Below are 13,468 nucleotides of genomic sequence, written 5' to 3'. Positions count from 1 at the left end.
CAAGGCTAACCTATCGCGAGATTACAACGCGAACGGGGCTGGACTGGAGTGTTTTCGCTTGGCACGCGGGTCAGAAGATTCTGGAAGAAAGGCTTGCTGTGAGGCTGCCGCCTGTTGTCTTCGTATAAGGTTGGAAAACGGTTATTATCGCACATGTTGTATTTATGTCGCTGTCAGCGCGGCTTCGTTTGGCCAAAGGTCGGAAAGACAACGTAGCTAGCGTTTTAGCTTCGACCCGACCAGGTAGCTAAATTAGCTACGAAAGGCCTCATCAGTTTCAGTTTATTTGCCGATGCAAGCGGCGTATTTTTCTTACCCAGACACATTTAATCTTTGACAGCCGTCGATTTTTTTTTATTTATTAATTTTTTTTAATTTGCCCCCCTGTGAGTTTCTTCTTTAAAAAGCCCCAGAAATATTGAATCCAAGAAACCTTTAAAATTAGTCTCACCTGTGTTGTCACTGTGAATCGAAACTTAAGATTCCCATGGCAGCCAGATTCGATCTAACAAACAGCGATCAGACAGACACACTACAAAACTACTTAACTTGTGCAACGTGATTCGATTTGTGAATACCAATAAATATCAAATCCCCCCCATGAATGCCAATTGTCCTGAACGAGCAGCTGACGAATTATAAAAGGAAATCAAATTATTTTGGATTGTTTTTATTGTAAGAAATGCCTATAAAAGGGACTTAAAGTCCGCTAATGAATCTGTGATTATTACTTTTAAACTCGGTGCCCAGTGGTTATAGATATGTTCTCAGGTATGTCAGCGAAACTTTCAGAAGCGTATGTTAGAATAAACAATGCGAGTCGGGGGGGGGGGGGCGTTAAATGAACCTTCAAATGATGCTAAAATAAAGTTGCATCATTTAAAGGTCTAAATTCTGTGATAAACGAGTCGCTAATTGCGTTTTTTCGGTTTCAGACCAGGTGATATCAATCAGGTAGCTAAACTCAGCGTCCAATCAACCCTGAGTTGAGCGCGAGCACGAAAGAAGCCCTCATCAAAGGAACGCAGATAACGCCATTCACCATGGCAACGGCAGGAAATAAGCCTGGAAGTGCGCGTTGGAGTTAGAAATCTTTAAGAAAGGCATACAGAGAATATTAAACCCTAAGCAACAAAAATAAACAACGTTGTTGTTGCAGAAAAAGCAAGTTAAGAGACAGAGAATGGCTGACAAAGTCAATTCATGAGTGATATGAGTGTTATTTGACGGAGAATTAAAGCTGTATTCTCACACTATACTCATTCAACACCAAAAATAAAACGGAAGGGGAGCATTTATTACTTGTCTTGATGCAACCTGACAGGCATTAAAAGGACATGGCAGCAAATCAAGTGAAGTATGAAAATGCAGTTTAATCGGGTACGGTTAAGCTATAAGTTATTCTTATGTTTAATTGGCTACATTCAACATATGCAATTAATGATGAGATGGTGTGAGTTATTGAAAGAACTGATACGTTCATTCATCTTTTTTTGCCATGATTTGGCTTCATAGTCCATAAACTATTGCCGTTGTTCTTCCTCGTCGTCCACGATTATTTACTCTAAACTCGCGTTTAATGATGAGAGGATTCGCAAGATTTACTCATCTGACATCTGAATGATCCAGAGTGAAATCTGTTCGTGTGTTGTGCTCGCCGTCTGATTGGAAATAACGCACTGTACGAGCAAACCTGTTATATCTACGATTTTTTTTTTTTTTTATCGTTACGTATGGTGTCTCTAAGGCTTTGAAAATCAGACGACAATTTTAAAATCTTGCCATGTTTCGTTTCTTTTCAGACAATATTTTAGATTTCTGACAAGTTCTGTTCATGTGTTGTTCCTTAGAGAAAGTGTAAATGATTAACTGCTATTTTGACACGTTAAACATTTGAGGAGGTCCTCACAAGGGTGTGTCCAAAAAGATATATTCATAAGATTATTAAAAAGTGAAGAAATCAACAATCTGCTGAAGCAAATTTAGATGTGTCTGCTTATGTAAAACCATACGTAAGACCTGGGTTGTTGCACAAATTGTTTGCATTTCATTGAAATACTTGCCATAATGTTGCTTTGCGCTGACAGACAAAATACATTTTTCACAGTTACTTTGCTGAGTTACTTTATTATGATTTAAACAAATGTTTTTTTTTTCCCTTTCCATTTTCTAGGATCCTCTGATAGAGGCAAAGATGGTGAAGGAAACAGGCTTTTACGACACACTTGGTGTTAAACCCAATGCAACTCCCGATGAACTTAAAAAAGCCTACCGCAAATTAGCCTTAAAATATCACCCTGACAAAAATCCGACCGAAGGAGAGAAGGTACGGCCCCTCTTTTCGTTCCCGATAACCCCCACAGCTCCAGCAGAAATGTTTTTTAACCCCGTCGTTTTGCTTTGGCTGCAGTTTAAACAGATCTCACAGGCATATGAGGTGCTGTCAGACGCCAAGAAGAGAGAGGTGTATGACCGTGGAGGTGAAAAGGCTATAAAAGAAGGAGGAACAGGCGGTGGCGGCGGCGGCGGAGGTTTCGCATCACCCATGGATATCTTCGACCTGTTTTTCGGCGGAGGTAGTCGGATGCACAGAGAGCGAAAAGGTGAGACCAAGTGTTTGGAAAAGCTTGCAGTGTCTTTCGGAACGTCTCCCGAATAAGTGACAAAGATTCTGTTGTATCTCAAGAAAATGTAAAGCAAAAATCTGTATTTGGTATGGTAACAGTTGGGACGTCTGTTCAAAAAAGAATAATTATACAATAATCTGTTTAGAGAAAAAAAAAAAAACAATAGACATAATAAAGTCCGTTTATCTGCCCGTTAACCTCAGGTCCTCTCTACGCGACAACGATCCATTGAAAACGAGACTTTTGTTCAGTCTCTGTTTACACAACAACGTTTTAATCCCGTTTTTTTTTTTTTTTTATTACACAGCAACAGTAGAAACTTAAAAATGGTGTAATTTCCACACCGCGCCACTAGTAGTGCTACGATTTTGAAACTCAACATGTGCATTCGTACTGCGTAAAACCCACCAAAACTAATAAACCTTCCAGGTGGCAGAGAATAAAGTTTTCCTATGGACAGATGATAAGGTTCAACCGTTGTTTGCGGGGACTTTGAATTATAGCCGTGGTTATGTTCAGAAGAGTCAGCAGCTAAAATTGTAGCCTGGCCAGCCAGACTGATACGGCCTGAATGAAGGAGCTGGTAGAGCCTGATTTCAAAGGTGGGACTAACAGGATCAGCGTCAACAGGTTAGAACCAATCGGATAGCTACAGATGTGACGCAAAAACCTTTTGTCTAAAAATTCTGAGGATACATGGTGTACTTCTATTTACTTTCTTAATTTTCCAAGGCACCAAGCAACAAAAATCTCCGTATGTATCTTGACTGTTAAGGTTACAGAAAAGCAATGCTGCATTATGGGTAATTCTGGCGCTGAGAGTGACGCACTATAGAGTCCCGTCTCCCGCACTGTGATTGGTCCGGTCTCTTTTAGACCAGAGAGTACGGACCCTTACCAGACACACGGGGCATAAGATAAGATAGACTTTATTGATCTCACAGCGGAGAAATTCACGTGTCACATCGGCTCAATGATCAAAAGAAGGTGCCAAAAGGAGGAAAAGGTGCATGAGGTATATACAGTGCGTCCAAATATATACTTTGGATTGAGAAGAAAAAAAAAGAATTAAAGCAGAGTTTTAAGATGACTAACTGGCCAGGCTACTAAAACTGTACTCTGCTAGCTGCCTTTTTAAAACTGCAGGCAGCCATAATGTGCATGCGTGCATTGATTTCTACTGATTTCCATCATACTGCAGATGAAAACAAATTTTTCGACACCTAGTACCCGCCTACCAAAGGTTGGTTTTAGCCAATCATGGGGTTAAATATAAATGTAAGCAGCGGGCGGCATTACAAAGGGTCAAGACACTTTTTGCTGTTCGTCTTTCAAAAAAACACTAGACATCAGTCTGGAAAAGTAAACAACAAAGTAGATTTTACTCAATATAACACGTATTCCGAGGTGAATGACAGACCCAGGTAGGTCTTACAGACCCAGATTTATCATAAGTTTAAATATAGATAAAAAAAATCTTTTCCAATTGTTTTGGTCCAAACATAACAGCCATATTCTTAAAAAAAAAAAAGCAGATATTAAGGTGTTTTATTGTTGTGAAATGTTTGACATTGATGTCTTTTGTTTCTCCACAGGAAAAAATATTGTTCATCAGATCACTGTGACCTTGGAGGATCTTTACAATGGAGCAACAAGAAAACTCGCAGTGCAGAAGAACTGCATCTGTGAGCGATGTGAAGGTGAGTTCCTCTGCAGTTTAAGGACTAATGCTGGCATAACTTTGTTGGCTACATACACCTTGGCTTCGCTCACCGAATTATCGTGTTTAAACACTAAATTTGCCTTTAGTGTTGACAAAACTTAATCCACTATTCAACGCCTGCTATAAAAACAAAGCAATAGGATTCTTATTGGACACATGTAGCTTTCTATTTTGCCTTCTGTTTGCTTAATTTGAATATGTCTTTGAAGCATAACAGTGCTTTAAGAGCGTCGGCCTTTGCACAGCAAACTCGACAAAAGTGTCGCCGTAATCAGAAACCCATTTGTGTTTGTATTGCAAACTGCACACCAAAAAAAGAAAGTTTCCATCTGCGCTGCAGCAGGCACCTGCTCGGCGGTGCAGGAAGTTGGGGACAATACTGCACTGAGCTCCGCGGGTCACTTCAATATGACCCTGATAGACACGTTTCACTGAGACTAGAGTAGAGCATCATGTAGGCAACATTTAGTTTTCCTCCCTGCTCCGCTTTTCTCTTCCCAATAGCAGCGCTAGAGCTAGGGAGTTTTCTTTTAGTTTGGGAGAGAATCTTTAAAGAAAAAATGTCCCTCCTTCCAGGGGAAATCTCTGTCGGCAGAGTCTTTGCTCTCCGGAGCGGAAATTTAATAAACTCTTCCTCTGAATCGACAGTCAGTTCTAGAGGCTCGTCACCAACTGAGCAATCAGCAATCTCAATGTGTCCCAACGTGAAACGGCCCTTAGCTCCGGGGGCTGCAGACGCTTTTGCTCCGACAACATTGTCGGGATTTTACGAGTGTTTTGGGGTTATGGCTCCACCAGCTTTGTTTGCTTAGAAGGGGAAGTTTTTTTTGCCCGTTCTTCATCAAAAAAAAACATCCCTGGCTGTGATCAGTTGACAGGACTCCGATTATGCACAAAGTGTTTAATAGGTAGTGTGATGGAAAACTTGCTCTCCTAATACAGAATTTCACTGTAAGTTCCTGCCATTAATGACAACATCCACTGCAGTCTGCAGTGACCACTTTAAGTTACTAATATATACTTTAAGTTAAGCTTTAGCGTCGATTCGTCCGTAGTTACCTTGAAATAACTTCACTGACTTGACGTACGCCGTGTTTAAAATTTTTTCCCCGTCTTCTTTGCTTTAATGTTGGCAGATAAGGCAAAAGTGCTTCTGTTAACACTGAGCTTGACTCTCACCGCCGTTCCAACTTCTCTGTTTGCCGGTGGTCGGTTGGATCAGCCCGGGGTAAATTTCCACGGGGACGCAGCGATCTTACAGTCGGCGTCACGTCAATTAAACACGTGAATCGGGAACCTGAGAGAACCTCCGGATGTAATTTTCTGCACATTGTCCGGTTGTTTTTGGTTTTCCCAGCAGGCTTTTCAGTGTCCAGGTTTTGTTTGTCAGGTTGCCTCTGTTTACTCTGCCAGGTCGTCATGTTGCAGTCTACCTTCATGAACTGGAAACAGAGTCGAGTGTTTCTACAATTATAGAAATAAGATGGAACATCCTGGAAAAAACAGCAGATTTCCACGTATTTCTGACCTAGAATGGAATAGGACTTGTTTCTGAAACCACTGAACGGCTCTTTAGATAAATCAGTCAAAGAACAACGGGCCTTGGTGAGACGGCAAATCTCCCAACCTTGCTATAAAATGCCATTTTTCTTTCCTTTTCAAAATACTCTTTGGTGATGATGAGAGAAGTTGGGAATTGGAAGTTAGATTATTTTTGGTTAGAGGTTGCCTCCAGCATTTTTAGCCCCATCTCCAAAAGCTAACGCTGGGTTTTCACAGGAAATCAGTTTATCTTTTTCTTTTCTTTTTTTTCTATCATAAACACAGATTATTCCACCAGAGCAAATAGTCATTAACACAAACTAAATCCTTAGCAAGAAAGCTCCAGTTTCCGGCGTAAAACTACTAGTTGTGGTGCTTAAAGTCAGAAGCCGTAGAGGATCAGTTCACACAACCATCGTCAACAAGTCGCCGTCTCAGACTCTCCTTCAGATCCTGTAACCCACCCAGAGGCTCACTGACAGGATCTTTGTGTTAGCTTAATGCCCACATTTCATCTACTGTCCTTAGTTTCCACCGCCGCTGAAACATCCCATCTCACAGGTCCGCCTTTGGCCGAGAATCTGTGGAAAGCATCCAACAGCGGGGATGTTTTCAGCCGGCCATTCAGCAGCAGACTCATCAAAGGCCACCTCCAGCTCCTCTGTGGTCTGCATGCTTTAGGGATGCTGGAGGTTAACTGGCTTTGACGGGCGGATTATATTAGAGACTCGCTGGTTTACTTAGCGGCACCGCGTGCCAAACCGAGTCATTGTATAAAAGCTTTTTGGTTGGAACAAGTTCAAAATGTTGTTGAATTTGATTAGTTTTCCAAGCAATAAACAGTTTTCTGTTTTTTTTGTTTTTGTTTTGTTTTGTTTTGTTTTTCGGCCCCAGAGCTGCTTATATATAACCTGACTCTGCCAGATAGATTTGCTCCGCATATCCATCTGGAAACATTCCGTTGAAGTAATTTTGGGAAGGGGCGAAAATACTGGTTAGCTGATTGGCCTATGTTGGTGATAGACGGGCCAAATAAACCAATCAGATTCGTCGTCACTCTGTTACGAGCGACGACGAAAACACAACCACAAGCCAAGCTACTCTTGCTGCTGCAGGTAAAGGCTCGTTAGCTCAGCAAAGAAATACTCTGTAATTCCGATAAAACTTGCTCGATAGTCACGCTAACGCTAGTTTCATCGGCTGAAGCCGCCATGTTCTTTAGACTGAACTGACGCGCTTCTCGTTGCGTCACACCTCAACCCGCCTCAAAGCCAACGCTGATTGGACGTTCGTTTGGTGAACGGCTCCAAATTTTCTTTAACGGAGATCTGCGAGTGAAACCTTGAAAGCTTGCGAGATCAGGATGGTCTCACGAGGCTATCTTATATAAGACATTTTGAAAATAACTTCAATAGAAATGGCGATGATCCTGATGCCACCGCCTTCCCCTGCCAGTGAAATGATCATCTGTTCCCGCCGTTCTCCTCAGCGCTGATGGCTCTCTTTGTTTTCCATCCCTGGCAGGTCGCGGAAGTCGTAAGGGAGCCGCCCAGATGTGCATGTCCTGCCACGGTACAGGAGTGCAGGTGCGCATGCATCAGCTGCTTCCAGGCATGGTGCAGCAAGTGTCCACGGTGTGCCACAACTGCCAGGGACAGGGCCAGAGAATCAGCCAGAAGGACCGCTGCAAAACGTGCGCCGGGCGCAAGATCCTGCGCCAGAAGAAGATTCTGGAGGTCCACATCGACAAAGGTTTGACGAATGGATCTTTTTGTCTGATGGGCAAATGTTGGCAAAAACAGCGAAGCAGACGGACAGAGTCTGAAGCCGATGTTTTTCACAGGAATGAAAGACGGACAGAAAATAGTTTTTCACGGCGAGGGGGACCAGGAGCCAGGGCTGGAACCAGGCGACATCATCATCGTCCTCGACCAGCAGGAACACGCCATTTTCACCAGGTAAACAAAAACAAAACAGCTGATGTTTGTCTGGGCGCCATGTTGCTGATTTCACAGCTGCAGGACGTCTTTTAAGTGAATGGTCGTCATCATTCCATCATAACTAACATTTGCAGAATACACAAGTAAAACAACTGACAGGATTTGTGTGGTTGAACTTGTTTTCAGGAAAGAAGAGAACTTGCTCATGTCGATGGAGCTGCAGCTGGTGGAGGCTCTGTGCGGCTTTAAGAGGCCGGTCCAGACTCTGGACAGCAGAACTCTCCTCGTCACGTCTCACCCAGGTAAACGAAGGAACTCGCTCCAAACTCAGCGCCGTGGGTATTCCTCACATTTTACTCATGGTGGTTTAACGTGAAAAATCATTGAGCGTTTGTAATGTTTTCGACGTGTTTGAAATGTGAAGTGGATGGCCTTATTCGGTCTTATTTGTGGTTCCTACATTTTACCCTCGATGGAATATTTCATCCATGTTGTTCTCTTCTTCCCCTCTTTGTATTTCTAACTACAGGGGAGCTGATCAAGCCTGGAGACACCAAGTGCGTCCTCAACGAGGGGATGCCCTTGTATCGCAGACCTTTTGAGAAGGGACGTCTTATTATTCACTTTTCGGTAAGAACTCTAATTAAATGGTTTCATTTAATCACATGAAAGCAGGCAAATGCTGCCTGTTCCCCCAACACCAGAACATGCATCTCTGACGGTAAAAAAGGCCTAAACAGGGCAAACATTTAAGTGATATAAAGGCATTTCAACAATAGTCATTAAAAATCTTTTCCCCCCACGAACATTTGATTTAAAAGTGTTTTTATCGGCTGTTCAGCCAGGCCAGTTGAGCATTACAAGTGAGAGTTAGGAGTTAGTTTGTAATGATTTAGTTGTAATGATGTTTTTGACAGAAAAACAGGGGGAAATAATGAATGAATAATATAAAGTCTCCATTAAACTTTCTTCCTGACAGAAAGCTTTCAGCACACTTTTTGTTGCTGCTTGCTCTTCCCTGATGCCGTAAATATGGCATTTTAGTCGCCTGGTTCCAGTTTTGGTCGTTGGGCAGAACCTGAAATGCTCCTCTCTGTAGGATGAAACATGGATTTGGGCTCCACAGAACTGGGTCCCATCATAATGTTTGTGCCCCTCTTCTTTTTTTTTTTTTTTTACTGCTCTTTTCTGCAGTTATTGCTGCATGCTTATGCAGATTAAGCCCCGCTAAGCCGTAGATAACACAACCATCTGGTAAGTTATAGATGCCAAAACCTGTAAAGGAAAACAGATACGAGGGCCTTGAACACAGAAGTGAAGTTAGATTAGTTAGCGATGGCTCTCTTTTGGACTAATCAGAGAAGTCGGGCTGTTTACGTAACCGTTGCACCTTTTCACCGTGGACTGAAAGTCCACATTTGCATTGATGCAAACGACACAACTGGGAAAAGACCTGCAGTGTTCCCTGTCGTACTCTTGTTCTCCTTTTGTCCCATTATAACAACTATTTGGATTTTATGTGACAGACGACCACAAAGTAAAGCAGAATTGTGATGTACAGGGTTCCCGCGGATCCTTAAAAAGTCTTAAAAGGCATTGAATTCTGTAATATAAAACTAAGGCCTTAATTGGCATTAAAATGTCTTAAATCAGTCTTTCTTAGGTCTTAAAATTGTTACCAGGTCATAAATAGGATTTTATTTTATTTTTGTAATCCTTACCAAACAGTAAAATAATTGACACAATTATATTTTTTTAAATTTACTGAACGGCTCAATTTAACAATTATTGGTTCCGTCCCGATAGCGGAACCAAAAAAAACTGTTGCAGCCGGACCATAGCTGGGAAAAAGAGTTGGCACTGGTTATGTTGTGGTTTTTAAAACTGATTTATAGTTTATTTTAGTAGGGAACAAAACAAAGTTTGTGAATTCAGTTCAGTAGTTGTTAAAAATATATATCTGTAATTTGTGTTTTTTTAGCTTTCTTCCTATATGAAATGTTTTTCAAAATTTTTAACATGTCTACTGGGCCAGAAAGTAATGATTTATGTTAAAATAAACATTTGGGTGAAGTTGTCGCAACCAGGTTTATCTTGTTTATCGTGAATTTGATCTTAGCTTTTTATTTCAAGTGGCATTAAAAAGTCTTGAATTTAACTTGCCTTGTGCTGTAGGAACCCTGGATGTAGAAGGAAGAAAAGACGGGTAGCTTTGAAAGGTTTTTACAAAGTGTGCTGATACAGCCTCCCAGAGGCAACCAAATGTTGCTACGGCTGCAGCTGCAAGTTTTTTGGTGTTATGTCTCGTCCTGCTTTGTTTAGAGGGGGACGTTTTTTTGCCTATTCATTAATAAATAGCTCAAACTCAGACGGTTTCTTTTACAATCCTGAAGAATCCTAACAAAGATTGTGTGACATGACAACACGTGAAAAGCTTGATCTATACGATGACTTCCCGGTGTGATCTCCGTCCCGCTTGTCTCCACCAGGTGGTCTTCCCACCAGCCAACTTCCTCCCCAAGCACAAGCTGAAGGAGCTGGAGCGCTACCTGCCCGGAAAGATGGACACGGAGCAGACGGACAGCATGGACGAGGACCTCTACATCTACGCCGACCTGGAGGACTGTGACTTTGAGAGCAGGAGACGACACAGACATCAGTACTACTACATGGACGAGGACGACTACCCCAGCACCAGCGGCGTCCAGTGCCACACGTCTTAGGTCCCCCCGCGTCGAGACTTTGCCTGTTCCACAATCCCCCGTTTCTGATGCAATGCACCTTGTTGGACGTTTGTGCACATTTTTTTCCTGCTGTTGCTTCGTCTACGTTTAAAAAATTCCCCTCCAGCTCGAAATCGGAAGAGTCCAGCAGGGCCTGAAATTCAGAGCGGGTATTGCGCGCATATAATAACAGCAGGATATATAACGTGACCGTATGGATCAAAAATTAAAACGAAGAAGAGCATTTCAACTGTTTCATCTCACTGTTGCCCGCTCTACTTCTCTCTCTCTCTCTCTCTCTCTCTCTCTGCTGGCGGATTACCTCTTTTGTTAGCCGACGCACAAAGATTCAGAGCTATTAACCGTAACGTAAACCAACCACTGGTTAAAACGTAAATCCACTGTTACATCAGCTGAGGGGGGAACCCGCTCCCGAAAAAAAAAAAAAAAAACAGGAAAGAAGTGAAGCCAGTGATGTCGGGAATGACCCGGATCCTCCGTCAGGTAGCAAGGGTAAGGTTACGAAGACGGGTTTCAGGCTAATCGGCTCAAAATATATCCATGGCCGGGACACAACGATGGTGAAATTAACTGCCGTCTTTGTAAAACCTGCGGTGCTGAGCTTTTTACCAGCCCGTGTTATAAAAGGTCAACTTTGCAGCGCCGCGCCGACGGTGTTTCTCACACAGCGGCAGCGAAAAGAAGACGGCATTCAGCAAAAGATGTGATGACGGCTAAAGCTCTTGAAAATGCACAGTTGCAATGTGAACAGGGAACAACAGGGATTTTAAAAAGTGTCTCCTTTTATCGCAGAAAACGAATTGGCCAAAGCAAAAGTTTTGCCGTCTCTGGTTTAATGAATTTACGACGCGGCGTGTCCCGCTTTTAAAAAGCTTAACAGAAAGACATCAAGCTGTGGTAGTTACCTAAATGAAAACGGATTGTAGGAAATGAATTAATAAACGTCTCCTGTTGACTCCTGTGTTATTAAGGGAAATGATTGGCTAGAGGAGAACAAACAGGGAAGGGAGGAAGTGACAAACTAAAGATGCATATTATTCTAAGGTATGAGTAGGACAGGGTAAGACCTCTTTTCAGACTTATAGGTATTTTACCCTCTCCTCCCGAAAAAAAAAAAAAAAAAACAGAATTGTAAGGGTGGACTTCCCCTTACTTTGAAAACTGAATTTCAGGCTCTGGTCCAGACTCCCTTTTTATTTCCACTAATTGTCTTTTGGACTTGATCTTGGATTCCTCATTCCTTCTGGGACCATATTTCAATCGTTTTTTTTTTTGTTGTTTTTTTTCTAAAACACTGTGTTTAAACATGAGGGCTGGTATCACAGTGTCTGTAGAGGAAGAAGAACTCTGCGTTTAAAGCATTTTACACTAAAACTGATGCCAATATTCATTTAAAACAAGCCTTCTCTAATCTGCTGTTGCTTAATCCGTGGTGGTGAACCGCTGCCGGTTGTTTCCGAGGACCCAGAGTTCAGGCGGAGCGTTATTTAAAAGTTTTTATGCTGACCTACCCTTTAAAGGGCTATTTTAGAACATTTCTAAACAATCTTAAAAATGTGACTGAAAGACGCTGGTGCGAACGAAGGAGGCAGTACCGCTGCAGGCTCAAGCCACTAAATGGTCGATAATTCAAACTAATGTTTTAGGTTTTTGTATCTCACTTCTGAGCGTCAGCGCGGTCTTGGGTTTGGCAGCGGACGTTTAACGGCGTGTTTTCCACGCGTAATTATGTTAGGTTTAAAAGATGGATGTTGCTGGTTGTTACGACGGTTATAAAGAAAAAAAAAGTACCACTGGGTATAAAGTGCCTGTTGCACCTATGTTGTCAAATGAAGATGAACCAATGTCAGGATTTCTCCTATAGAGGCATGATCTTTAAATCAAGAAAATAAAGGCTGGTTCACGCGGCAGGATTTAAAAAAAAATTTCCGCCCCGATCTTCCCCTTCCGAAAGGGGCCGAATATCGGCATTTCTCTTAAAAATAATTTTAAAATATAACCCTGGATCTTGTTTAACCAAGGCCTTTTCTTTTTGTTATGTTTTTTGTTTCTGTTAAAATCAGTCCACAGACTATAGTCATTGTTCTTCCCCGTCGTCCATGTTTGTTTTACTCTGAACTCACGTTTGAGCTTGAGAGGATTCGCAAGACTTCCCGTCTGATATCTGACTGATCTCATATGAAATGTGAGTGTCGATCTTTCCGACTATTTTAAAATCCTGCCGTGTGAACCAGCCCTAAAGCATTCAAATCTGGAATTTAGAGAATAAATCTATCTAGAGTTGAATATTGATGTTTTGCTGTCGGTACCGAAGATTGGTAATTGTGTCTTATTCTTGTGAAAAACCCCAGCAGATCTTGGCCGTTTAGGCGGGTGTGTTTTTAAATTTGGGAAGTTTGATACCTCATTGAAGTGTTTGTCTGTTTCAACGCCTTATCATAACTGGACTTGAAGCGACTCTGATTATGCAGCGTTCTTTGGAGCGGATATTGGGGACCAGCTGCGCTCCCCGGAGGAAACATTCAAGAGCTCCTCTCTAGAAAGCGGGTTTATATCTGAGAGGTTAGAACTACAGTAAGTTAACCTGAGTATTAATTTAACTTGATCGATGTTCGGACCAAGATTGTTTATCATGTTTTGTTAATAAATGTCATTTTGGGGTCTTACTAAACTGATGTGAGATGATATGTATGTCTCCCAAAAGGCGCTGGCGCAAAATCTGCTCTGGGCACAGGCCGGTTTGAGCTTCTCAATTAAGTAAGGAAACATACTGTGGTGTAACAGTATTCTGGTATTAACACAAACATTTAAAACGATTCTTTTAGGATATTGAAGCGGCTCTCTGCTGCTAATATTATTACAGCTGTAATACCAAGTTATCTAGACAAGAGT

At 42.0% G+C, this 13,468-nt stretch overlaps 1 protein-coding gene across 1 annotated transcript; it reads left to right on the top strand.

The window, feature by feature from the left end:
- The first annotated feature begins 7 nt into the window (after positions 1-7).
- dnaja1 (DnaJ heat shock protein family (Hsp40) member A1) lies at positions 8-13,247 on the top strand. Its single transcript, XM_036137011.1, has 9 exons — positions 8-129; positions 2,174-2,326; positions 2,411-2,603; positions 4,223-4,327; positions 7,417-7,644; positions 7,736-7,850; positions 8,019-8,134; positions 8,362-8,462; positions 10,322-13,247. Exons 2-9 carry the CDS (start codon positions 2,195-2,197, stop codon positions 10,553-10,555), a joined length of 1,224 nt encoding a protein of 407 aa, XP_035992904.1. The 5' UTR covers positions 8-129; positions 2,174-2,194; the 3' UTR covers positions 10,556-13,247.
- Positions 13,248-13,468: the final 221 nt, after the last annotated feature.

This window comes from Fundulus heteroclitus, chromosome 5 (genome assembly GCF_011125445.2).
Source record: "Fundulus heteroclitus isolate FHET01 chromosome 5, MU-UCD_Fhet_4.1, whole genome shotgun sequence".
Lineage (NCBI taxonomy): Eukaryota > Metazoa > Chordata > Actinopteri > Cyprinodontiformes > Fundulidae > Fundulus > Fundulus heteroclitus.
Note: the sequence above shows the minus strand (reverse complement) of the source record. Positions and strands in the feature narration are given on the sequence as shown.